Source organism: Moschus berezovskii, chromosome X (assembly GCF_049115385.1).
Source record: "Moschus berezovskii isolate FMDL1 chromosome X, NW_MosBer_1.0, whole genome shotgun sequence".
In the NCBI taxonomy this organism is placed as follows: Eukaryota; Metazoa; Chordata; class Mammalia; order Artiodactyla; family Moschidae; genus Moschus; species Moschus berezovskii.
This window is the reverse complement of record NC_142488.1, coordinates 59,013,603-59,041,441: the sequence shown is the minus strand read 5'-3', so window position 1 is coordinate 59,041,441 and position 27,839 is coordinate 59,013,603. Positions and strand designations below refer to the sequence as shown.

At 41.1% G+C, this 27,839-nt stretch overlaps 1 protein-coding gene across 2 annotated transcripts in view; it reads right to left on the bottom strand.

Moving 5' to 3' along the window:
- AR (androgen receptor) overlaps positions 1–22,530 on the bottom strand; it is a 227,816-nt gene extending 205,286 nt beyond the window's left edge. For both annotated transcript variants that reach the window (XM_055393621.2, XM_088833922.1), the window contains exon 1: positions 21,002–22,530. In XM_055393621.2, the coding sequence (XP_055249596.1) occupies positions 21,002–22,530 (1,529 nt within the window). The remainder of the gene's footprint in view (positions 1–21,001) is intronic.
- Positions 22,531–27,839: the final 5,309 nt, after the last annotated feature.

The window sequence follows — 27,839 nt, the reverse complement described above, 5'->3', positions numbered from 1 at the left end:
CCAGCACAGGGTCTGTTACAAAGTTGGCATTCAGGAAATGTATTAGTGAGTAAAAGAATAAATTAGCAATTTAATGAATGAAATATTTTTCATTTGACTACACTGAGGTTGCTGAGAATTAAAATACTGATCCCAAATAATGGGGAAATTTCTTAATTGAAAATAATGCTCCAAATCAAATATGTACTCATTCATTCACTTATTCAATAGCAAATCTCTACAGTGAACTTGAAAAAATTACGACCAGAAATGTGTGTGTGTGTGCATGCATTCAGTTGTTTCACTTGTATCTGACTGCAACCCCATGTTCTGTAGCCCACCAGACTCCTCTTCCATGGTACAAGTCCTGGTTCTTCCACTTACTGTCTAAATTACTGTGGAAGGTCCCTCAAGTGCCTCCAGCCTCAGTTTCCTCGTCTGTGAAATGGGGATGTTAATCCATGTTGTGATTACCTCCAAGTTGGTTTTGAGAAGCAAAGAAGACAATGTACCTGAAAGTACTTCATGAAATTTCAAGCACTTTATACTACCTAGGAATTGGACTCATTTAATCTCAAACATATCCAATGGCTCCATTCCCATTTTCCAGTCCTCTACCATTTCTCATATCAATTGGATATAACAAAGCCAGCTACCATATCATCTGAAATCCATCTAAAACTGAATCCAAAAGGGAAAGGATATACAAGTATAGAACCATTATGTTGTAAACCTGAAATTAACATATGTTATAAATAAATTAGGGACGTAGGGGCTTCCTAGAGGGCCCAGTGGTAAAGAATCTGCCTGCTAATGCATAAACCACAGAAGATGCAAGTTCGACCCCTAGGTCAGGAAGATCACCCAGAGACGGAAATGACAATCCATTCCAGTAGTCTTGCCTGGGAAATCCCATGGACAGAGGAACTTTGAAAGTTATGGTCCATGGGGTGACAAAGAGTTAGACATGACTGAGTGACTGAGCATAAATAAATTATACCCTAGTAATAGAAGGTGGTAGGGAGGGAGGCAGAGGCCTAGGTCTCCTGTCACCTTCAAGCAAACTTTGGCTTACCTGATTTCTTCTAGGTTCTGGATATGGCTGCCTGAACAAGCTATTGCTACAACTGATAAAAAAAAATATTAATGCTAACCTTTTAAACTCACCTAAGAAGCAGCCCTTTTGTATCCACTCTAGCTCCTATGACCAGCAAAGCGAAGGGTTGTATGGAAGATTCTGATGGGGAGAGAGAAGGCATGATAGAAGGAGAGGGGGAGGCTATGTAAGTTATGAGATAAAAATAGTGTTTGCAGATTACATTGCTTTCAGCTACCTATAGCAGAAAGAAGCTTTATGATTTTTAGATAGCTGACCCACTGGTACTTGTGTTCCCTCCTTCTCATCCTTATGCTTTTATAAAGTGAGAAGGAAACCAAAAGTGATAGACTAAAAAGTCTTAATAGATGTTCTCTAGAGTCATGGGGGCTAGAAGTGGGTGATCTTGCCCATCCCCATTGGAGGAAGTCAGATTTCACCTCTCAACTTACTCCCCCATAAACTAGGGTATAGTCCTTGCCTCCTGTGATATGCCAGCCTGCTCTTCAGTGACTCAGCATATCTTTAAATATACCCAGGCAAGGAGCTGCTCTGAGACACAGTAAAAAAATGTTTTAATCTGTTTGGGGTGTTGAGAGGCAGTCAGGAAAGTCCTTTGTTAACATGAGGTTCCCAAGCAAAGTCAGAATTGCTATGAGCTCGCTCTCTATGCTAAGAGGCTTGTTTTGCTCTGCTGTCTGCCAGCTGTGTAGAGCACAAGGATGAGAAGGGGGATGGTTCCAGGCCATGGAAAGTCAAGGAAATTCCTGCCCAGTGATTATGTGGGGGATGGGGACCTATATGTGCAATGGAGTGACTGGTTTAAATGTAAGGGCTCCAAACTCACCCTTTGCACTGGGTCATCCTGTTCCCTGTGGAGGACCATGACCTCTAGCTAAGAGGAGGGGTCTTCTCACTCTCCTTGTCTTCTCAGACCAGCTTAGTCTTGCACTTTGAAACAAGTGTCAACTAGTAAAAGATTTCAGCTGGGCTGAGGGAAGTAACTGAATAACTCTCATTACCAAAGCAAATCATGCTCCCGTTATCTGCAATGACCTCACACTTACATTCCAGCCAAAGCATTTTGGAGACAGAGCTTTGTGGAGGGGAGGAAGGGGCAGCAGTGGCTTGAGGAAAGTCTCATATACTTTAGTCACAGTCTAGCTACACATTTTCCCAAGTTTTCCTGGTCTAGTGGAATAATAATAATAATGACAAGGAGGAGGAGAACCATTTATCAAGTTTTCATTCTGGGCCAGGCACTGGTCAAGATTTTTTACATGCATTATCTCACTTACCTTCACAAGAACCCAAAGAGACAAGTATTAGTATCTTCACTATATGAATGAGGAAACCAAAAATAAAATTAAGTGGCCCAGAACACAAAATTTGTAACTGTCAGACTCGAGATTTAAACTAAAATCTGTCAGATGCCAAAACCTATGTCTGAACCTCAATATATTATACTTTAACCCTGACCCCAACTTTTTCCTCAAGAGTCCTAATCCTCTCTGTTGTTTATTTAAAATCCCTACCTCTGTGAGGTATGTCTACAATAATCCAGATGGGCATTTTGGAGTTATTGATAAGGATTTTAAATTTAAATTTAAAATTGCTAGAAAGCAACTGTGGAAATCATCTAATGTGAGTCCCAACCTCTTCCCTGTATACATGCTTTCTACCAACTCCAGCTTCTTCTTGAACACCTTCAATAAGAGTAAATTTACTACTTAAAAGTGATACTCCCAATGGACATAAAGAGTGTGATGAATAAGAAAAAGTAAACTAATATTTCAGCATCTACAATAAGTGGCATGCCCTTTATCTAAGCTGTTTTATTTAGTCTTAACAGTGTATTGTGAGGGGTGAAAGTTGCTCAGTTGTGTCTGACTCTTTGCAACCCCATGGACTGTACAGTCGATGGAATTCTCCAGGCCAGAATACTGGAGCACATAGCTGTTCCCTTCTCCAGGGGATCTTCCAAACTGGGATCTCCTGCATTGCAGAAGGATTCTTTACCAGATGAGTTACCAGGGAAGCACCTATACTGTGAGGAGAGCATAATACAAATGAAGGAGTTGAGGTTCAGCGAGGTTAAGCTACTCACTCAGGGTCATACATGTGATAAATGGCTGTGGCAGAACTGAGAGCCAGGTCAGATTTGATTACAGAGTCCCTTGTACTTTTCTTTAGTCCCTCCTAAATGAGGAGGAAAAGCCCTTGGGGTAAGGAAGGATATAAAAATTTGCCCAGGTCCTTGCTCAGTCGTGTCCGACCCTTAGCGACCCCACGGACTGCAGCCTACCAGGCTCCTCCATCCATGGGATTTTTCTAGGCAATAGTACTGGAGTGGCTTGCCATTGCCTTCTCCGTCCTTGATCTCACAGAGATGGCAAATTCAAATGCCTAGAAGTTACTTAATTAATACAAGTAGCCTAAATGAATAAAGCTAGCGTCTGGGCAAACTGAAAAGTATATGGATGCACGCTCCATCTAGAGAAGTACCTCGCTCCTCACCTGCAGCTGGTCATTGTCATGCAGGAATGTAGTTCCAATAATGCCAGATCTTCATTTCCAAAGCTGGAAACCTGAATTTTTATGTGAAATATTAGCAACTAATTTGATAAACCCCTCCCCCCGCACACACACACTCCAAAACTCATTTGGTATTTGTTGAAAACTTCCGATATAGGGTGAATTTACTATGTCTTCCTTTTATTGAACTGTAATCTATTCTCATTGGTTTTGCCCTTTGGGGTACTACAGAAAATATCGAACTCCTTTATTCCATGACAGTTCTTTATATATACTGAGACAATATTTATATCCATTGTGTCCTGCCTCCCTTCCCACATCCAACTCAGCACCTCAGCTTCTCCACACTTTACAAGAGGAGATGCCCATGAATAATGGGGTTAAAAACTACATTGTAAATATGATCTGGTCATAATTCACTTCCTTTATTCTGGATTCTATATTTCTATTAATCAAACTTATGATCCATATTTGTTTTTGGCACTTAGGTTGACTGACTGAAACTCAATAAATAAATATTTATGGATACCTACTATGTAACAAGCTTTAAGCTATGTGTTTTGTATAATTTACACAAATGCATCCATGAAACAACTTTTGCCCTAAAAGAGGGCACAATTTGAAAAGATATATGAGAAGCACAAAAATAATTATAATTTAAGAACTGAGTACCATATCAATGGAGAAGGGAAAAAGGGCTGAATCTACAAGATATTAAGCACTAGTTATTGACTTAGACTTGACCTCCCCCACGTCATCTGATTCTCTCCTCACAAAAGTCTTATAATTTACACATTTTGAGTCCCAGTTTACAGATGAAGAAAACTGAAACCTACATTCTTTTAACCATATCATGTCATATAGATAACTTTCTCAATGGATTGTGGGATGAGAAATTTCATCTCATATGACACTGTTTCTGAGCTAAGGTTAGAAGAATGGACAGTATTAAAGTTGGGATAGCCTTCAAGGCCAAAGGAATAATAGGAAAAACAACAAATTCAAAGAAAAAAAGAGTGAGGATAGTTTAAGGTGACAGATATATTTGGCTGTAGTTAAAAGATTTTTGCAGGGGAATTATAAGAATTGAGGCTAGAAAAGCAATCCAGATCATGAAAATCTTTGAACACCAGACTTAAAGAATCTGTATTTTAACCTATAAGCAAATGGACAGGAGCTGCAACTTCAAACATGCATCGTGTAACTGCTCAGCCAGGTTTCCTCTGTGCTAAGCGTTGAGAATACAGAGATAAACAGAGTTCTAACCCTCAAGGAGCTTATAGACTAATGGATGTTCAAAGGAAGATACTAACAATGTTATAACTGAACTTTGAGAAGGTTAACCTGGTAGGATGAATACAATATGAATCAGAGAGCAGCACAGAGAACTACGGAGAGCATGCATTAAGTTGCTGCACTAGTCAAGGCAAAAGGTGATAAAGACTGGAACTCAGGGAGGGGGAATGACAGAGAAAGCTTTGGGAAACAGCAACACATCATTTCACCACCTTAATCCCAAAAGCATCCAGTGTAGCTTTTCCCAGACCCTGTGGGGTCACCTTTGATGATGGAATATTTCAAGTCAATCTAGCACCTCAGCAAGGCTTAGCAGGTGTCCAAAGCAAACAGCATGAAAATATGAGTATGGTTAAGGTTTGTGGTTTATTGTTAAGTAGTTGATGACTTAAATATCTCAGTCTAACTTGGTCTTTTCTTATTTAAAAGGCTAATTAAACAAATTTTTCGAATGAACAACTGGAAACTCCAACAGACTACCCACTTACTAATCTTTGTATTTTTAAACAGAAATGAAAGGGAAAGAGGGATAGGTAAACAGACTCAAAATATGTTTCGGAATCTTATCTGTACCTAAGTGTTAAATATCAAGAATTTCCATCTTACTCCCAACTCTCAGTTTATGCGATCTCATCATCTAATTAGAAGTTGGTCAGTCAATGCTTCAGAGAAGGGGACCAATAAGACACTTTTGGAAAGATGCTTTCTCTCATGTAATGCTAATTTTCAAAAAAATGCCTAACTGGTTGTCATTTATATGAGTGGGAAGGTTGTATTTTCCTTTAAAAAATTCTGGAGAGAAGCAGACATTCACAGTATCCTTCTTTCATCTCCACAGTAACAAAAAGTCACCTGACAACTACAGTCGTGATTTCCTATGGGATCCTGCACTAGCCATTCGGGCTAAAAGAACAGAGGTAGCATTTTTTTCATACTGGGAAGTTCCCTTTTTTACTTAGGGCAAATTCCATATGCTGACATTTTTTCCTGATGCTTTGTTCCTTTTGTCCAATGTCTGGTAGGACATGGATTCTGATCATTCTCCCTATTCTCTGTCCAATCTTGCTGATGCAGAAAGTTAATTTTTAAAGAAAGGTGACAGGCAGGGCAATACAGAAGGTGGAATAGAAGGAGACAAGTCAGCCCAAGAATGGAAACAGAGTGATAAAATGCAAAGTTTTGGCAGTCAGGAGTTTCAACTTTAAGCTCTGGTTCCCCTAATTACTTACCAGGTACCATTGGATAAGCACCTTTCCTCCTAAGAGTCCTTAAGCTAATGTATTGTAAGGACGAGTTGCTCAAATGTTTGAAGCTCAGGCACAATGTTCTGCATTAAAAAATTCTATAATATAACTGGCACTCATTTCCCTAAATGTAGTAAAAAATTATATAAATTTGGAGCTGAGCTACCTAGCTTCTAATATAGGCTCTTTCACCTACTTGTTCTATACCCTTGGGCACGTTACTTAATTGTTCTGTTCCTATTTACTCACCAGTAATATGAATGACAATCATACTTACTTCAGAAAGTTATTTTGAGAATTATATGAATCAACACATGTAAAACACATAAAAGAGTTCCTGACTTCAAAAAATCAACTATTTTATTTTTCTTACCTCAGTTTCTCTCCTATTTAAGCAGGCATTGAATTGTCCAGGTTTCTAGTAGGCTCTGAGATTTTTAACCACCTTGAGCTTTTTCAATAATTTCTATAGTTTCGCTTTCCAATCCCTATTATAAATGGTTAGCTCCTTTCCATCACCCCCCTTATGTCCCTCCACCTCCACTTTAATCTCTAGGACTTAGCTATTCCATGAGGATCAGCAGACTATAATAGGGTCAGTACATAATGACAAGTCACCAGTCTCTTGAGATAGGAGAGGTGAATGACTAGCTAATCTGAGAAGTTGTTAGTACTAAACAGTAGTTAGAACCTCAAAGTTACAAGCCAGACTTCTGCCAACTCCTAGCTTCATGACCTTTGGGCAAGTCACTTAACCACTCTGAGTTTATTTACCAAGGTTTTGTGAGAATTAGTTAACCCATGTAAGGCTCCAAAATTTGGCACATAGTAAGCACTATCATTATTATTGCTATTATAATTCTTTGTTCTGAGTGGGTAAGCACTTTTACAACATAGAATTTTCCAAAGAAGCAACAGACAGCTAACCCTCAGAATAGGTTTTGACTAAAGAAATGAGCTTTCTGTGCGACTTTGGTCAAATTCTTTTCCACTTCTATGCCTCAGGAACCTCATTCATAAAATGACCAAACTGGAGAAGGTGGCCTCCCACGTTTCATAAATTCTAATATCCTACAGTCTCAGGCCATTTATGTTCCAGATCTCTGTAAGTTTCATCTCAGATCAAAGTCCAATGACCTTTAAAATCTGCTTACTGTGTGTACCATAGATAAATTATTTTCACATGTGGTTCAGTAAAAACATAATAACAATATTTTGGTTTGATTGGTGGTAGCAGCCAATTTGTGTGATGTTCTACATTTTATTCATTATTTAGTTTAATTACCTGGTTTAACATTTGGGCAAGAAGAAGAAACTCACTGTATCCCCAAAATGAGGTCTCAGAATAACACTAATTAAAGGACCAAGCTAGAATCCAGGAAAACTGAGTCTGTGATCTAGTTATCCTGCCAGCTTGTTGTTTCACCCTAGACAAGACTCCACTCCTCTCTAGCCCTGTATAAAGTAAAAGGGAGATGGGAGGGGACAACAAAGGTCTAGGTGATCTCTAGTTCAGTTCAGTTCAGTCTCTGAGTTGTGTCCGACTGTTTGCAATCCCATGGACTGCAGTATGCCAGGCTTCCCTGTCCATCACCAAAAAGATGATTTCTAAGATCTCTTTTAATCTTCTTGAAAAGCAGAAAGATAAGGACACTGCGTGAAAACTGAAAAGAAGACAATATGATGTTCACCAAATAACTCAAACTTTGTACATCAAAAATCAACCTCTTGATTCCTACCCCACCAACACACACACAGCGGCTTTACCTACAATCTGCATCATCTCAGTAAATGGTAGTCACATTTTTCAAAGTTCTCAGATTAAAAGCTTGACAATCAGCATTGACTTTTCTCTTTTTATCACAGTGAGTATCTAATCTTTTTGTAAATACTGTAGGCTCTACCATGAAGATAAATCAAGAATCCAGTATCTCAACTCCTCTACCAATAATCTCTGGTCTCAGTTCACTTCAGTTCAGTTCAGTTACTCAGTCATGTCCGACTCTTTGCGACCCCATGAATCACAGCACACCAGGCCTCCCTGTCCATCACCAACTCCTGGAGTTCACGCAAACTCATGTCCATCAAGTCGGTGATGCCATCTAGCCATCTCATTCTCTGTCGTCCCCTTCTCCTCCTGCCCCCAATCCCTCCCAGCATCAGAGTCTTTTCCAGTGAGTCAACTCTTCGCACGAGGTGGCCAAAGTATTGCAGTTTCAACTTTAGCATCAGTCCTTCCAATGAACACCCAGGACTGATCTCCTTTATAATGGACTGGTTGGATCTCCTTGCAGTCCAAGGGACTCTCAAGAGTCTTCTCCAACACCATGGTTCAAAAGCATCAATTCTTTGGCGATCAGCTTTCTTCACAGTCCAACTCTCACATCCATACATGACCACGGGAAAAACTATAGCCTTGACTAGACGGACCTTGGTTGGCAAAGTAATGTCTCTGCTTTTTAATATGCTATCTAGGTTGGTCATAACTTTCCTTCCAAGGAGTAAGCGTCTTTTAATTTCATGGCTGCAATCAGCATCTGCAGTGATTTTGGAGCCCAAAAAAATAAAGTCTGACACTGTTTCCACTGTTTTTCCATCTATTTCCCATGAAGTGATGGGACCAGATGCCATGATCTTTGTTTTCTGAATGTTGAGCTTCAAGCCAACCTTTTCACTCTCCTCTTTCACTTTTATCAAGAGGCCTTTGAGTTCCTCTTCACTTTCTGCCATAAGGGTGGTGTCATCTGCATATCTGAGGTTATTGATATTTCTCCCGGCAATCTTGATTCCAGCTTGCGCTTCTTCCAGCAGCGTTCCTCATGATGTACTCTGCATATAAGTTAAATAAACAGGTTGACAATATACAACCTTGACGTACTCCTTTTCCTATTTGGAACCAGTCTGTTTTTCCATGTCCAGTTCTAACTGTTGCTTCCTGACCTGCATACAGGTTTCTCAAGAGGCAGGTCAGGTGGTCTGGTATTCCCATCTCTTTCAGAATTGTCCACAGTTTATTGTGATACACACAGTCCAAGGCTTTGGCATAGTCAATGAAGCAGAAATAGATGTTTTTCTGGAACTCTCTTGCTTTCTCCATGATCCAGCAGATGTAAGCCACCATAATCTCTCACCTGGATCACTGCAGCAGCCTCATCTCCTTGCTTCCCCTTCATTCTTTTGGTATTATTTTCCACACAGACAATAAAAGAATGGTAGATATTTTGAAGAAGAGGATCTGTTAAAGTATCAGTCAGCTCACGTTATCCCTCTACTAAAAATCTTCCAATGACTCCCCATGTCAGAGTAAAAACTGAAGTCCTAAACAAGACCTGAGAAATCTCTCATTAACTCTGATCTCATCTCATAACTTTCCATTACTTAAACTTCCATCCAGACCTGTCTGCTACTCTCCATCATACAAAGTATGCTCCTGCTTCTGGCCCTTTCTACTTGTGGTTCCCTATGCCTGGAATGTTCTAATTTCAAATATCCCTATGGCTCACTTCCTAATTTCCTTCAGGTCACTGCTTAAATATCACCTTCTCAGTAAGGCCTTTTCTAACTAACAAATGTAAAATAGTTCTTTCCACTATTATTATATGTTCCCCACACTCTGCTAAATTATTTTTCATATCATTTATCACCATCAGATATAGTCTACATGTCTCTTTTCACTAATTTGTAAACTCCGTGATGGGAGGAATTTTCATCCGCCTTGTTTATTTCTGTGTCAATGGTGCCTAGTATAGAATTTGATATATAAAAAGCTCAGTAAGTATTTGTCGAAAATGCAATCTATAAAGGAGGATGGCAAGACTGTCAGCGACTTGAATGCCCACACAACCCAATCCATCAGTCCAATAAGTGGATAAAAGGCCCAGGAGCCTTAAGAGCTTCACAAATTTCTAGTGATACTAGTTACAGTTATTTTGCCTCAATGACTTTCCTATTTCCTGTCTATGAGGTGAGCAATCTGTGTGGTAGAAAAAAAAAGGAACCCTTGATTTGGGGAACAAAGAGTGGGGCCAACATCCCGGCTCTGCTACCTTGCAGCTGTTTGACTTTAGACATGTTACTTAACTTCTCTGAACATATATTTGCAATGAGAATAACAGAATTATAATAGTATGAAGAGTATTAAAATAAAGTAAATCTGACTCTTTGTATAGGATAGAAATGAGGGTGAAATGCAATAATGGAATATGAAACCATTCTGTAGACTGTGAAATGTTACTGGAATATGTCCAATGTCACTATTCCTTGTTCCACATTCAGAGAAAGTTGACAAGGAGTTAAATAATGCTACTAAAATGTTTTGTACTTTGGAAAAGAGCATCCCAAATTAAATACTAAGTACCACTGTAGCTTATTTATTGTCTGGTACCAGTACGTTCTGGCTCAAGTTGTCCTGTGATATGCTGAATCCACCAAAGGAGTCCAACTGTTTCTAGGGAAAACCTGTCACAGGACACTTGCAGTCCCTCAAGGGTCCAGATAGTGTGACTACACTTCCACAAGCAAGAAAGTACTCAACTTGCAGAAAACAAAACCCATAATTAAGAAATGTGTCATTTTAAAACTATATCGTCTAATTCAGCAAAAGCCTTATTAAAAAAAGTTTTCACATTCCCCTTACTCCCAGAATTGTTTGATTTGTGCTTCTTGCTTCCCTCCCTTAACCAACACCCTGAAACTCCATTTCTGTAGAACCTCAAAGCAAGCCACCATGATCAATGGAAAACTTGAGAAATGAATAATAATTCTTGATCTGATCACCACACTGGGCATCTTTATTGCCTCTCAAGCCAAACTTAGACCTATTAATCACCTTCAATTTTAATTAATTCCTAATATATTTCAGTTAAAGATATCAAAACATGTTCTCAGCAAGTGCAACAAAATAGCCCAAAATGAGAAAGAAACTAGTAACTAACTTGACTGAAGTGGCACTGTTGAAAAAACAGAAATAGATTCCAATCCCTTACTCCAGTTCACTCATCACTGTCTTTCCAGAAATACTACCTTCTGGTATCTGAAATATCCATCAAGATCTATAATTATTGTTTGAGTTTAACCATATCTCAACCTAATTCATAAAGGATAAGAAACAATGACAGATAATACTGTTAACCACTTCCACCTATGTTGATCCATTTCTTTTTTGAATATTTACATTTAAAAAATACACAACACATAATCCAACATCTCATCATACTGGTATCATGGTGTTGCTATTCTTTTCTGTTTTGGTTTTAATAGCTATAAACTTCTTGAGGGCAGCAATCTCGAGATTCTCACTGAGTTATGTTCCCTTTACCATGATCTCCAACTAGTACACAGATGGGCATATAGCAGGTGTTTAATGAAAAGTGGTTGATTGATGAATACCTTTAAAAAATCAGTTTATTAAGGTCATCTCTAAAGACAACTAGGTCACAATAGGACCTCTTCCTAAGTGGCCTGCAGTTTATTAACCATTTTCAGGACACAATAGCTATAGCTGATTAGTTATGACCCTTAGCCTAGAGTGTTAATGAGACCAAAGTTCAATCCCTTTATAGGTAAATTTTATCTCTTATTTATGGTTATGGAGTGCCTTCCTGAAAAAAAAGTCCAAATTATATGAGAGTAAATGAACCACTACTTCATCTACAAATACACACCAGAAGGAGTGGTGGCATTTACTTTATCTAAGGGACAACATATAAATACATAAATACACAAATTCAAACATAAAAGAAATATAGTTAGCTAGCGATTTCTTTGGTTTAGTTTGTATCTGTTACCTCTTCGTGTTAGTTTTCTGAATAGAAATTATTATTCCTCACCCCCTTGCTAGTAGTTCCCAAATCCAAATGCTAGTAGTTCCCAAATCCAAATACTGAAAAGAGAACTACTACCTGCACAAACCTTATTAATATGTTCCTTTCCTACTGTTCTCTAAAGACCTGAAAATTTTAGATTCTAATTCACAGTTGAGGAAAGTTGAGAACAGTGCCCTTATGCAGCCTTCATACCAGATGAAACAAGGTATGCTTTAATTTTTAGCACAGCAACAGAAAACTTTTGCCTCTTAAATCCTAGAGGTGTTCAAAACTCAGGTAGTTTCAGGGAACTTGCAAGATATAAAATCAATTTTTAAAAAATCAATTATATTTCTATACATTGGGAATGAACAATTCAAAAGGATACTAATAAAATTGTATTCATAATAGCATCAAACATTAAAATATTGAGGAATTAATTAAAAGAAAGAAGTGCAAAATATGTACTCTTAAAACTACAAAACACTGCTGAAAAAAGTGAAGATGACATAAATAAATGGAAAGACATTCCATGGCCATGGATCAGAAGACTTCATGTGGAGATGCAACATTCCCCAAATTTATCTGCCTCCTCTATTAGAATCCCAAATGACTTCTGTAGAAACTGGCAGGCTGATCCTAAAAATCATAGCTGCTGCTACTGCTGCTGCTGCTGCTAAGTCACTTCAGTCGTGTCCGACTCTGTGCGACCCCATAGACGGCAGCCGACCAGGCTCCGCCATCCCTGGGATTCTCCAGGCAAGAACACTGGAGTGGGTTGCCATTTCCTTCTCCAGCTACTGCTGCTAAGTCATTTAAAACGTGTCCTACTCTGTGTGACCCCATAGACAGAAGCCAGAGAAATTTTTTAAAATCCACAATAGTCAAAAACAATCTTAAAAAAGAATAATAAAATGAGAAAACTCACAGTTAATAATTTCAAAACTTATTAAAAACTTACAGTAATTAAGACACTGTGGTATTGGTATCAGTTCAGTTCAGTCGCTCAGTCGTGTCCGACTTTCCGCGACCCCATGAATCACAGCACACCAGGCCTCCCTGTCCATCACCAACTCCCGGAGTTCACTCAAACTCATGTCCACAGAGGCGGTGATGCCATCCAGCCATCTCATCCTCGGTCGTCCCCTTCTCCTCCCACCCCCAACCTTTCCCAGCATCAGAGTCTTTTCCAGTGAGTCAACTCATCGCATGAGGTGGCCAAAGTATTGCAGTTTCAGCTTTAGCATCAGTCCTTCCAATGAACACCCAGGATCAATCTCCCTTAGAATGGACTGGTTGGATCTCCTTGCAGTCCAAGGGACTCTCAAGAGTCTTCTCCAACACCACAGTTCAAAAGCATCAATTCTTTGGCGATCAGCTTTCTTCACAGTCCAACTCTCACATCCATACATGACCACGGGAAAAACCATAGCCTTGACTAGACCTTTGTTGGCAAAGTAATGTCTCTGCTTTTTAATATATTATCAAGGTTGGTCATAACTTTCCTTCCAAGGAGTAAGCGTCTTTTAATTTCATGGCCGCAATCAGCATCTGCAGTGATTTTGGAGCCCAAAAAACTAAAGTCTGACACTGTATTGGTATAGGATCAATGTAATATAGCCCACAGTCCAGAAATAAACTTTCACATTTACAGTCAATCGATTTTACACAAAGGGTGCCGAGATAGTTAAATAAGGAAAGATTCAACAAATGGTTTTGTGGTGACTAGATATTTACATAAAAAATTAAGTCAAAAGTGAACTAAAACCTATATTTAACAACCAAAACTATAAAACTCGTAGAAGGAAATCTAAGTGTAAATCTTTGTGACCTTGGGTTAAGCAAAGTCTTCTTAAGCATGATACAAAAATCATAAGCTACATACAAAAAAATAGGTTGGGCTTCAAAAGTCTGTGTGTTGTTTAATGAATACCATCAAGAAAAGACAATGCACATATATGATAAATATTCACAAATCATAATTTGTTACAGGATTTGTATCTAGAATACATTTTTTTAAAACTCTTACAACTCAATAAGAGTATGACAAATAATCTAAAAATGACCAAAGACAAGAGTATATACAGTCAATATGCACTTAAAAAGAGGCCTAATATTATTAGAATATTATTAGTCATTATGAAATGCAAATCAAAGCCACTTTGAGATACTTCTTGACATCTACTTCACACTGGGATTAAAAAGAAAGTAACTCCCAGAAATAAGCCCATGCACCTATGGTCAATTAATCTATGACAAAAGAGGCAAGACTACACAATATTGGAAACACAGTCTCTTCAACAAATGGTGCTGGGAAAACTGGACAGCCAAATGTAAGAAATGAAGTTAGATCATTCCTTAACTCCATACACACAAAAAAAGCTCAAAATGGATTAAAGATTTAAATGTGAGACTGGACACTATAAAACTTCTAGAGGAAAACATAGGTAGAACACTGACATTTATAAAGCACAGCAACATCTTTTATGATCCATCTACCAGAATAATGAAAGTAAAAACAAAAAATTTTAAAAATTGGTACCTAGTTAAACTCAAAAACTGTTGCCCAGCAAAGGAAACAATAAACAAAATGAAAAGATAACCCACAGATTGGGAGAAAATATATGCAAATGATGTGACCGATAAGGGATTAGTCTCCAAAATTTACAAACAGCTCAGGATGCTTAACAGCATCAAAACAAATAAGCCACTCAAAAAATGAGCAGAAGACCTGAATAGACATTTTTTCAAAGAGAACATACAGATGACCAGGTACATGAAAAGATGTTCAACATCATTAGTTATTGGAAAAATGCAAATCAAAACTACAATGAGATATCACCTCACACCAACCAGAAAAGCTATCATCAAAAATCCACAAACAACAAATGCTGAATATTGTGTGGAGAGAAGGGAACTCTCCCACACTGTTGGTGGGAATGCTAATTGGTACAGCCACTATGGAGAACAGCATGGAAGCTCTTTAAAAAACTAAAAATAGAGCTACCATATGACCCTGCAATCCCACTCCTGGGCATATATCCAGAGAATATATTTGGGGATACTACATATATACACATGTATCTATTCACTTCCCTATTCTCTATTCTCCTTCACTATTCACCTGAAACTACCACAAATTTGTCAACTGGCTATTCACTTTTCATTTTCATGCATTGGAGAAGGAAGTGGCAACCCACTCCAGTGTTCTTGCCTGGAGAATCCCAGGGATGGCGGAGCCTGGCTGGCTGCCGTCTATGGGGTCGCACAGAGTCAGACACGACTGAAGTGACTTAGCAGCAGCAGCAGCAGCATACCTCAATGCAAAATAAAGTTTAAAGTTTGAAAAATAAAAATAATTGGCAAGATGTGGAGAAATTGGACCCTTATACATTGCTGGTGAGACTGTAAAATGGTATAGCCACTTTTGAAGACAGTTTGGGAGAGCCTCAAAAGGTTAAACAAAGAGTTACCATATTACCCAGAAACTTTACTCCTAGGTATATAGACGAAAGAATTAAAAACCTGTTCACACAAAGAAACTTGTACATAAATGTTCATAGCAGTATTATTCATAATAGTCAAAACGTGGGAACAACTCTAATGTCCATCATAGATAGTATGGTACATGCATAAAATGGAAAATATTGAGATGTGCTTCTACATAGATTAACATTGAAATATTTATTCTACATGAAACTAGTCACAAAATGCTACGTACTACATGGTTCCATTTATATGAAATGTAAGCAAACACATAGAGAGTGAAAGCAGACAAGTAGTTGATAGTTGCTCATAGTTAGGTTGGGGTTTGACTGGTAAGTGACCAAAATGTTCTAAAATTGACTGTGGTGATGGTTGCCCAACTCCGAATATAATAAAAACCACTGAACTATATACTTGGGTGAACTATATTATTTATTGTGAATTACGTCTGAATAAAGCTGTTGATTAAAAAAAATAAAACTCAAGTACGGCATGACCTAAATTGGCAGCATTCTCAAGTAACCAGCATTTTAGAGCTATAAGCTTGTCCAGATTAGCCACTCTCAACACTGCTCTGCCCTGTCAGATGGCAGCAGGAATCAGTGTGAGAGAGAAGGGATAGCAACACTCAATTGGGCATAAATCTCTTTGCAGCAGTCACCAAATGTAGACTTTACTGAGCAAAAATATCATCTGTCAGGTGGGAAATTTTAAGGAAAAAAGTTGGGAAGTATCACTCTACGGAGTTTTATCCACATGATAAACAAATGTTATAGAAAATGCAACAAATTCTACTCCCTCAACTAATAAAGGGATGTTCACTAAGCACCCTTCTGGCTTACTCAAACTTACATGAGTGCTAGTTTATAAACTGGAAGATGCTGGGTCTTTTCTCTGAAAGGAGTGCTGTATAAATATGAGATTTCATAATTCTCTTCAATATCACAAAATCTAATAAGTACTGATAACTGTATGGAGTTTTATAAGCGATGAGGGTGGGGGGAAAGGTCAACTTTGTGTCTTGGATGACAGTAACTTACTCTTGAGTTCAACATCTCAGAACTTGATGTAATGCTGGCAGGCAAATTCTGAGGCAGATTACTTTCTTAATACCTTTCTTTGTTTTAAATGATTAATTTATATATAGCTTCACCACATTAGCCCAGCCGGACACTTTTAGCAAGCACCATCACATACAGATTAGGTGTTGCGTGTGAAAGCCCTGCAGAAATTTGACCCACACAGACCTGTCTCAGAGGTGGGAAGGTCCAGTTTTTCTCAAGTTTTGAGAAAAGGTTGCCAAAATAGCCAGTAGACAGAGAGAGAGAACAAGAGACAAAGACAGCAGCCAGCAAAATTCTTCATTAAATCACCAAGTTCTCAAGCATCTAGTTCAGCTCCCTCAGCAACTATTGAATAAGGCTCTAACCTCAAGGTAATTCATTTTGCAATCTCCTCAAGTCATCTAGTCTTAAAAGAAAGGTGCTGGGGTTGATCTGATCTGTTACTCTCTAGATTAAAAAATATTCTTTAGGAGCATGCCACAGTTGTAATGAGAAAAATATCCTGAAAAGTAGAAAGAAGAGTCTATATTTCAACGTCAAAAGCATGAAAGGAGTAGAATGAAAGAAAATCAGGGACAGGCAGCACTTAAGGAAGCTGTAGACAAAGAGAAAATGGTGGAGGTAGTGGGTGGGGAGAGGTTTCCCTTTCCCTCTCCAACAAACCTCACAAAACTTGATTTTTATTTGCTCTCTATTTTTTCAGAATCATGATTTCAGGTCTGGTTATAAAATAAGCTCCTTCCTTACCACACTGAGCCAGTGTTCTGCTTCCTGCTTAGCAGAGTTCCGAATGAAACTGGTGGTCCTGATATCACCATAAATAGCAATAATAGTAAAATTGCCCATGTCCCTAACTCCAACTCACATAATCCCACCAAGAGCAGTCACAGTACAAGTAAGAGTCAGAAGACCAAAGAATCGTTTGGTTTAAATGCACATATGTATACCAGATAAGATTACCACTGGGGTGGGGGTGGGGGAAACATTTTAAAATTATGTGTGCCAGCAAATTAAATATATTAATATCTAAGTTTACAGCTCATAAAGAATGGAAATCTCATGAGGTAAAATTAACACTGGCAAGAAAGCACCCTTAAGTGACCCTGCAAATGGAAAGCTACAAGCTTTTTCAAAAATATCTCTCACTGATGTTAACCTTTGGCCGAGCTGAGAGAGATACTCTGTATACAACTAAGAGAATTCTATCGCTACATCTTGCACATATTTCTAAATGGGGTACCACCCTGTGTGACTATCTGGTGCTTGAGTTCTGATTACTGGTACCCAGAGAGATCTCACCAGTTATTTGCTGACTGTGAAGAAAGGATGCTTCTTCCCAACATATTGACTCTGAAGGTCTATAGACAGCGTCATTCCCAAAACAAAACTCAGATTTACAAAACAGACAAACTGCTCCTTGCAAAATAGTCATTAAAAAGCTGCTTGATAACTGCAGAGAGGAAAGTAGATAGAAAGGGGAATTAATAAAATGACCTCTTTTGAAATAATTAATGGAGAAAGGCAGGATTTTCCAGTTTTAAAGCATTACTAAAATACTACCTATTATGAAGACCAGAACAAATTATCAACAGAAAAATTAAAAAGTTCTTTTTGCATCTGGATAATTTAGTTAAACCCCAACTTTAATGCCTGCATAGGCTTCCCTTGGTTTCATCTCCCAAGAATAAATATTTGTCATATTATTATGCTATTTGCTGGGATATAAAGGGCCTTACTTCTGTCAAGTGAGACAGTGGTCAATTAACAAAGTTGTATTCTTGTTTAATCTTTGAAAGAAGACAGCTTCATAAAATATTATCAGGGTTTCATACCAACCCTATCACTTTTTATTATTCCTTCCGCAGCTCAAACCACAGGCTAAAATATACTTTTTTTTTAAAAGGGACCATCTAAGGCCTTTCTCTTCTCGACAGAAACATTGAAGATGTGTAAGAACACAGAATTATTCCAGAAGTTCACACACAATTGGAAAAGGGAGGAATCCAAAATAATATTAAAAGTCTCTAGAATGTTGAAATTTTTAACTGAAAGATGGCATATAATGTATGTAATACAGAGAGAGTGGAAGCTCTAGCTTTGATTTAAGAAAAATTCCTTCCCTTCACCAAACTGTGCCCTATAAAATGTGAGAAAGAAAGAGAAAGTAAAAAAAATATCAACTTTTAGATTGGGGCTGGTTGAATTCTGATAAAATTGATAAATTTTCAAAAACCCAATTTGAGGATTTTCTATATCTTATAAATGAAAAATCTTTGTCAATTCACAAGACAGAAACACCAGTTTTACCTCTCACTAGACTACTATAACCAATGCAGCAATCAGAATAAATAATCTTGTACTTTCTTAGGTTACTACTAATTTCTCACTATTTGAGGTCATTAATTTATGCAGGTTTTAGAAACAGAGACGTTTTTCCATGAAGATCTGTGATAAAATCACCTGGCTTACTGCACACCTGATGGGAAGAACTTTTTAAAAATTCTCTATAGCCACTTTCTGAAAATTTCAGGTTATGCCTTTGAAAAAACACACATCCCTTAATGTGGAATCATTCATATCCTCCCTGTTAATTGAGTACTTACTTGGGTGTTGAGGGAGGCATACAGAAAAGGGACGGTTCCAGTGACTAGGCAAGTCATGAAGCACCTTATACATTCCACCCCTTCCCCCGCCCCGCCAAAAACAAACAAACAAACAAACTGTTCATACATTAAAAAGAGAGCTCTGCTGACAAGCAACAGCCCTGGGGCGGGGGGTGGGGGGGTGGGTAAAATATACTGTAGCAAGTGAATCTGTTCTTATAAAATGAAGACCTTCGTCCCACAGTAAGCGCACTTTGCAAAAAAATCTTTTAAAGACTGAGAATATAAATGAACCCTTTGAAAATCTTGTAAGCCAAACCTTAACAACCTAAAAAATGCAAAGCCTGGTTAGAAGCTGTTTCTTCAGTAGCCCAGGAAATAAAGTTTTATGAAATCCTATTCTCCTCTTTCTTTTCTAACATGGTGCTATCTATCTTCCAAGAACAGAAGCATCAGTGAAAGGAAGCAAGCAAGTTGTTGGTTTAAGTCTCCAAACAAACATGCTAATAAACTGAAAATGTCACAGGTAAAGAAAATAGCTACAGAAACTCAGAACAAGACTCAAGTCCATGAAGACATCAACACCCAGCAGTTCTGAGGAGTTAGTTCCCCAGTTAATATTCCCTCCCTCACAGAGATAAACTAATATCTTAGTTTGCTGTGGAAAAAATCTTTAATTTTTATAAAATTAAAAAAGCTTTTTTGTCTCCAAAAAGCTCAGTTGCAGTAAGGAAGAAATTTTAACAGGCAAGATGAAACTGACTGCCACTTTTTTCATATCCTAATTAAAACTCTTGGGCAAGAATAAGGCTCACAAGTCCCTAACAGTTCTTACCCAATTTCTTATCATGTTTTAAAATGCAAGTATATCCTTAAAATGAAGGAATATATTGAAGAATATTTCCCTTCACAAAAGCAGATTTCTGAGCACACTGCAATAGCAGGAAATCCTTTTAAAATTTTCCCTCAACACTTTTGTAAGTCAGACTCAAGTCTGGTTAAATTGTTCATTAAAAGAACATTCTCTTCTTTATAGATCTGATGCAAACTCTAGGAATTGTGGATCTTTTGTAATCTATACAGAAAATAAGCTTTTACAAGAGAAATGCAACTCTTCCATCTAATTCCAACATAGTCAAACTGTGAGGGCAAATCTTACCCATCGTTTATGAGGAAATTTGTCATTTGGTTTTCCCCTACCTTTGCCTGCTCTAATTGTGCCTGGTTGGAGTCTGTCTCCTGACCTCCAACCCTGGAGCAACTCCTCCTTGTTGCCAGCAAAGGGACTTCACCTCTTCTTTCCACACAGCGGCCCTCAAAACCCAGAGATCACCTTCTTCCCATAATCCCATTTTTCCTTTCATCTCTTTGGAGGAAGCGGGTTGAGAAAACCTTGGGCCAGTCATTTTGCCCCTAACCTGCCAAGACAAGCTGGAGGGGCAAACCCTAACAGACGTTAAGAGGAGAAAGTGCCCACATTTCTTGTCTAAGGTCTCTGATTGGCGGGAGGGGAGAAGGAAAAGTAGTGGCGGGCTTAAAAGTGTTTATTTCATAAAATGGCCCTTGGAACTGGATTTAAATTTGGAGCCGGCAGGACATGGAATACCAAGTGGCAAGGAAGATTTCAGGAGGCTTAGTGGAGAGTTGTCAAGTCAAGAAATCTAGAAAGGCTTGCACCAGCATCCAGGACTAACAGCGGTATGGGCTGGGGCACACAGTTGGGGTTCAGAAAGCAAAGGTCAATCTTTGGTAGGCCAAGAGTCCAGGGAAGGCTCCAGATTTAAAGCGGCCCTTTCTGTGAAACTCTGTTAAGCTCGCCCAGGAACAGAGTGTTCGTGTGGGGAGGAGAGGATTGACTCTAGGCTTAAAAACATTTTTAGGAGGAGAGACTTACCGCATGTCCCCATAAGGTCCAGAATAGTTCTCCATCCAGGGGCCCATTTCGCTTTTGACACAACTGGGACTTGGATAGGGCACTCTGCTCACCACGCCGCCGGGATACCACACATCGGGTGGGGAGAAGTCGCCTTCTTGGCCCGCCAGCCCCTGAGGTGGCCGAGTGTAGCCGAATGGGGCTACAGCCCCTGCCTCTCCTGCACTGCCGCCCCCGCCTCCGCTACAAACAGCTGGCCCATACAGCTGGCCTTCTTCAGCCGTGAAGAGAGTGTGCCAGGAAGAGGAGGCGGCGGCTGAGGGTGAGCCTGAGCCCGGTCCTGTTGCACCCCCGCCGTGCAGGTTCGCCAGGTCCCCATAGCGGCACTGCGCTGCAGCGGCCGCCCAGGCGCTGCCGTAGTCCAGCGGGTTCTCCAGCTTAATGCGGGCATGAGGATGGGGAGGTGGTGGAGGGGGCGGCGGCCCGGCCAGGGCTAGCGGAAAGTTGTAGTAGTCGCGAGTCTGATAAGCTGCTACCTCGTCCAGTGCTCCAGACTTGTAGAGAGACAGGGTGGATGGCAGCTCAAGTGTTCCAGAGCCCCCTGCTTCACCACTGCCAGAGCAGCCCAGGCTCTCAGTGTCCAGACCTTTGGTGTAACCTGCCTTGAAGGGAGAATACTCAGCAGTCTCTTCAGTACCCTTGCTCGGGCCATCATCCAGCAGAGAACCTTTGCATTCAGCCAACGGGGCACAAGGAGTGGGACGCACCGCGGCTGGTGGACCTCCCAGGAGCGGGGCGTACATGCAATCCCCCCGAAGCTGCTCCCCAGGACTCAGATGCTCCAATGCCTCCACACCCAAGCCCATGGACACCGACACTGCCTTACACAACTCCTTGGCGCTGTCCGAGATGGTCGAACTGCCTCCTAGGTAACTGTCCTTGGAGGAGATGGGAGCCCCAGTGGCCTCCCTCGCTCTCCCGCTGCTGCCTTCGGATACCACTTCCTGCTGCTGCTGTTGCTGCTGCTGAAGAAGTTGCATGGTGCCGGCCTCGCTCAGTATGTCTTTAAGATCGGTGGAGCAGCTGCTTAAGCCGGGGAAAGTGGGGCCCAGCAGGGACAACGTGGATGGGGCAGCTGAGTCATCCTCATCCAGAGGTGCTGGCGGCGGCTGCTGCAGCCCCTTGCCGGCAGCCGAGGCAGCTCTGGGCTCTGGGACGCAGCCACTCTCCGGGTGACCCTCGGGGACTGAGTGATGTTGTGAAGGCTGCTGTTCCTCTTCCAGGGCCAGGTAGCCTGTGGGGCCTCTGCTCTGGACTTGGGGAGAGCCATCCTCTCTCTGCTGCTGCTGTTGCTGCTGCTGCCGTGGACTGGTCTCCTGCTGCTGCTGCAAACGGGCGCCGGGAGGTGCTGCGCTCGAGGCCTCAGGGTGCCGGGGGAGCGGGTTCTGGATCACTTCGCATACACTCTGAAACAGGTTCTGGAAAGCTCCTCGATAGGTCTTGGACGGTGGCCGGGGGTAGACTCTCCCCAGCCCTAACTGTACTTCCATCCTGAAGCTTGGCTCAGTCTTTCACCTAATTCCTTTATCCTGCTCCCCTTTTCTTGCTGAGAAGAGTTCAACAGGCTGCAGTGCGTAGTTGCTGCAGCTAGTTGCCCACCTGCGGGAAGCTCCTGGTAAGGAAACTTGCAGGAATAACCACTCCAAAGCGTTCTGACAGCCTCAAAGTCTAGTGCAGAGGAAACAGGCGCTGGACACGATCTTCGCTGGTAGGCTCACAATCTGTTCCTGAATACTTGTAGGGTAGATTCAAAAGATGCTTCTTGAAGGGAGGGGTGACCCTCCGCCTTCTGAATTTTTATCCACTGAAGCAGGTGCAAATAGGAGCTTGGTTATTTTCTTTTTGATTTATTTTGGGTTTTGCTGTTGGGTTTCGTTTGTTTGGTTTTGGTTGGGGTTTTGTTATGTTTTGTCCCTTTTCTATTTTTTTTTGGGGGGGTGGCTACTATAGTCCTGACTGCCTTTTCATCGTTTGATCTCTGGCCCCACAAACTGGTGGGAAAGAGGAGCAGCGTGCAGGGGAGGTGGAAAGGGAGTAAGAGGAACCAGGGGGTCTGACCTGCGTACTGCCTAACCAGCCAGATTCTGGCTGCAGCGCTGAAGCGGCTCCCAGGTCTCCTGGCACCCCAGAGCCGTCTTTGCAACGTGCAGCTAGCTCGCCCGCTCGCAGCCAAAGGGAGTTACCTCTCTGCAAACTCGGGCTGGCCGCGCGGGACTGACTGGAAGCTGGGGGCGGGGGAGGTTGAGGGGGCTGAGAGGAACAGACAGAGGCAATAGCTGTAGAGGAGACCCTGGGGGGGGGCAGGGGGGAGGGGAGGAGGACAAAGGCAGCCGTCAGTCCTACCCGGCACTTTCCTTGCTTCCTCCGAGTCTCTAGCAGCTTTTAAAAACTTCACCGAAGAAGAAAGGGCAGCTCCGGGGCGGCGACTTCGAAGCCGCCGCGGTGCAAGAGGCGTTGGCTGTTGCCAGAGCCCGCTGGGGTTGACGCGGTGCGTCCCTTAGGCTCCTGTCCCGCACGGAAGCAGCTAGCTCGTTCGCTTTCCCTCGGTCGCTGGCTCTGCCTCCAGGCTTGCTCCGGACCCTCCGCCGCTCGCAGCACACTGGCTCCCCGGGATCTCGGAGGGGGCGCTGGGAGGTGGAGAGCAAATGCAACAGTTTGCTAGTCGGGTCCCGCCCCCGCCGGGCCTGCCTCCTTGCCTTCCCACCTCCTTTCTCCCTCCCCTCCCCTTTCCTTTTCTCCCCTCCCCTGAACGCGCAGGAAAGCCGGGTGGCTTTGGAGAAACAAGTGCTGGCGCAGCGTGGGAGAGGGCAGAAAAGGATTGGTCTAGCCTAGAAGGACCCCAGCTCTCTTGCTTTCCTGGACCAGATTTTAAGCGACAGGGCTGACTCTTTCAGCTTTAACTCGGAGCTTTATTTTTAAGACAGGGCCACTGAGCTCTCAGAGGCCAGTATTTACCAGATTTGGTTCTGAACCAATCTCAGAACAGACCCTGTGCACATGTCGGGGCGTAGGGAGTGGGAAAGGGCGACAGAAGTATAGAAGAAATACGAGGATCTCCTTCAGTGAGGGACTATGTTCAGGGCAGGCCCACCAAGAAGTGCAAATGGGCGGTCTCCTACAAACGGAGAAACTAGCTATGATGGCCAAGCCAGCCTGTACTTGATGAAACCTTTCAGATTTCTTCATAGGGGTAGATTGGGCCTTGTGGGATGGTATTAGGTGCTCTAGGAACGTTCTGCCTGGGAACCAAAGGTAATCTCTACTCTCTTTTCATCCTTTTCCTGTCTAGAGTTACTTCTAAGCACACACTTCTCACTCATCCAGATGTACAAAGGAAAATCACTCAGAAGAGCAGGCAAACACCCGAACACTAGAAATACTTGTCATGTACACAGAGACCTCAATTTTGTCCAGAGTTTTGCAGACATTTGCTTATATACAGGCACATGCTTTTCCAAGTTGCCTTTGCATATTTTAAGCTTGCAAACTGCATTATTCAAGGAATGGAACCTATATAAGACTGCTTTTCTTCCTTTTTGTAGACAGCCAGAAGTGGAAGGTGATGTGAGCTATCACAATTGTTCTTTTATGGAAGAGGTCTCGTCTTCTCTGTGTAAAGGTGGAGAGGCAAGTGGGAATCAAAGCATAGAGAAAATGAACGGGTCGATCTATAGAGAAGGAGGTGTCCCTTGGTGTCATCAGGGTCTCTGGGCCTCCCTAGCTTTTAAAATCCTTAGACTTCTGGATCCGGGCAGGGTCTGTCTGTCTGTCCCAGAGAACTAGTGGAGTTTTTCACATGGGACTGTTCTGCTTTTTGCAGGTTTCTACAGAGTCTTATCTTGTTCACAGCCAAGCATCATGAGAATTTATTTACAGTGACCAAAGGAAGTAATACTAAGGACAGGGATGAGTGGGCATTATCTGCTCCATTTCCCAGATGAAGACACTGAAGCAAGGACATAATTTGTTCTATGTTTCACTTTAGAAGAACCTAAACTAGTCTTCCATCTCACTGCTATTTGAGCTAGACTCATCAGTATCAAGGGAACTTGGAAAAAGGCTATAAATGAAACTTTCAGAAGCCTGAGGAGCTTTTTATCTGAAGAAGTGAAAAATTGTCTTCTGGGACTTCAATGGCTGAACATCCCAGATATACCCCCCTTTGTTGGTAAAGAGTCTCACAAGATACTCTTATGGTTAAGGCGCAGTCTTATTCTTAGAGATGTCCAATTGTAACAGGGCAATTCTCAATTCCTTCCTATAATGCAAAATGGGAATATGTAACTGAAATGCACAGATACTTTGAAAACCTTATTTAAATAATCAACACAACCTTTAGTTCCATCAAAGCTTTTAACGAGGGTTGCTCAAAATTAATAAAGTAAATTGGACTGTCAGGAAAGTGAAGTGTGAAAGTGAAAGTCACTCAGTGGTGTCTGACTCTTTGTGACCCCATGGACTATACTATTCTAGGCCAGAATACTGGACTAGGTAGCCTTTCCCTTCTCCAGTGGATCTTTCCAACCCAAGGATTGAACCCAGGTCTCCTGCATTGCAGGCGGATTCTTTACCAGCTGAGCCACAAGGGAAGCCCAAGAATACTGGAGTGGGTAGCTTATCCCTTCTCCAGTGGATATTCCCAACCCAGGAATTGAACCAGGGTCTCCTGCACTGCAGGCGGATCCTTTACCAACCGAGCTATCAGAGCAGGAAAATGGAATGAAAATAACGTAGGTCTCAAAGCCAGAAATTTGTCTTAAGATTGACAGTGAATCTCTTCCTCTCAATAAGCTTAATTTCTTGCTCTATGAAATGGAGTGGGGAGAAGGTAGATGCTGGATCTGACAGTCTTTCAAATGCTGACAATTTAGAATGCTGTGACTCACTTGAGTTTTCTTCTTATCTACACTCCATAGAGGGTGAGTATGGAAGGGGCTGCTAGTGATAGTGAAAAATTCAGGAGACAGAAGTGAGGAGGGTAGTTACAAGTAAAGAAGCCTGAAAAAAAAAAAAAATAATTCCTCAGATTAGTCCATTGAATAAATGGCATCCTAACTCCAGTACTCTTGCCTAGAAAACCCCATGGATGGAGGAGCCTGGTAGCCTGCAGTCCATGGGGTCGCTAAGGGTCGGACACGACTGAGTGACTTCACTTTCACTTTTCACTTTCACACATTGGAGAAGGAAATGGCAACCCACTCCAGTGTTCTTGCCTGGAGAATCCCAGGGGAGGGGGAGCCCAGTGGGCTTCCATCTATGGGGTCACACAGAGTCGGACACGACTGAAGTGACTTAGCAGCAGCAGCAGCAACAGAAATTCAAACGCAGGTCTGAAGAAATTCCAAAATTCATGTTGCTTTCACAGCACCAAAATTATCTTCAAAATTTTCTTATAAAATTCCAGCCAATAATACATACTTTTGAAAGGCTGATAATTAAAGATTATATGTATCTAAAAATGTAAACAGGAAAGCATTGTACAAATCTGAAAGAGCACCTTGTTATGTTTTATTTTATTATTATTATTCTTTTTTTTTTACTTTACAATATTGTATTGGTTTTGCCATACATTGACACGAACCTACCCCAGGTGTACATGTATTCCCCATCTTGAACCCCCCTCCCATTTTTAAAGGCAGTGCTACCAACATTTATGTTATTGTCAAGGAAGACTAACTACTATGAACATAATAAGAATTTATACTTTATTTTGAATTTTGAGCTCTGATCTCCAATCTAAAATCTTATCTTTCCCCCATTGCTTTAAAGAAGATCAAGAGATGCTACTGGAGATTTTTACATAAATCATGTGCTTATACAATCTTACTCTTTTTTCTTTGTCTTCTTTGCAATTTTTAGCAACCACGTAATTTACATTAGGGTTCACTCTTGGTGTTGTTGGAAGCCACCGGGACTTCCCTGGTGGCTTAGATGGTAAAGCGTCTGCCTACAATGCAGGAGACCCGGGTTCAATCCCTGGGTTGGGAAGATCTCCTGGAGAAGGAAATGGCAACCCACTCCAGTATTCTTGCCTGGAGAATCCCATGGACAGAGGAGCCTGATACGCTACAGTCCACGGGTTCGCAACAATTCGGACACGACTGAGTGACTTCGCTTTCACTTGGTGTTGTATATCGATAGACTTGAACAGATGTAAAATGACATGTATCTATCTTTAGGTATTATACAGAGATTTTTCTCTGCTCTAAAAGTCCTTTGTGCTCCACATATTCATCCCACCTCCCCACCACTGATCACATATTTAGGCAACCAGGGATATTTTTACCATCTCTATAAGTTTATCTTTTCCACAATGTCATATAGTTGGAAACATGCAATATACATTATATTAATCATACTATATGTAGCCTCTCAGATTGGCTTCTTTCACTTAGTAATATGTATTTGAGGTTCCTTTATATCTTTTCATGATTTCATAGCTTGTTCCTTTTTAATACTGAATAATATTCCATTGTCTGGATGTACCACTGTTTGTTTATCCATTCATTTACTGAAGGACATCTTAGTTACTTCTAAGTTTTGGCAATTAGAGATTCCAAGGGAACATTTCATGCAAAGATGGGCTCGATAAAGGACAGAAATGGTATGGACCTAACAGAAGCAGAAGATATTAAGAAGAGGTGGCAAGAATACACAGAAGAACTGTACAAAAAAGATCTTCATGACCAAGATAGTCACGATAACATGATCACTGACCTAGAGCCAGACATCTTGGAATGTGAAGTCAAGTGGGCCTTAGAGAGTATCACTACGAACAAAGCTAGTGGAGGTGACGGAA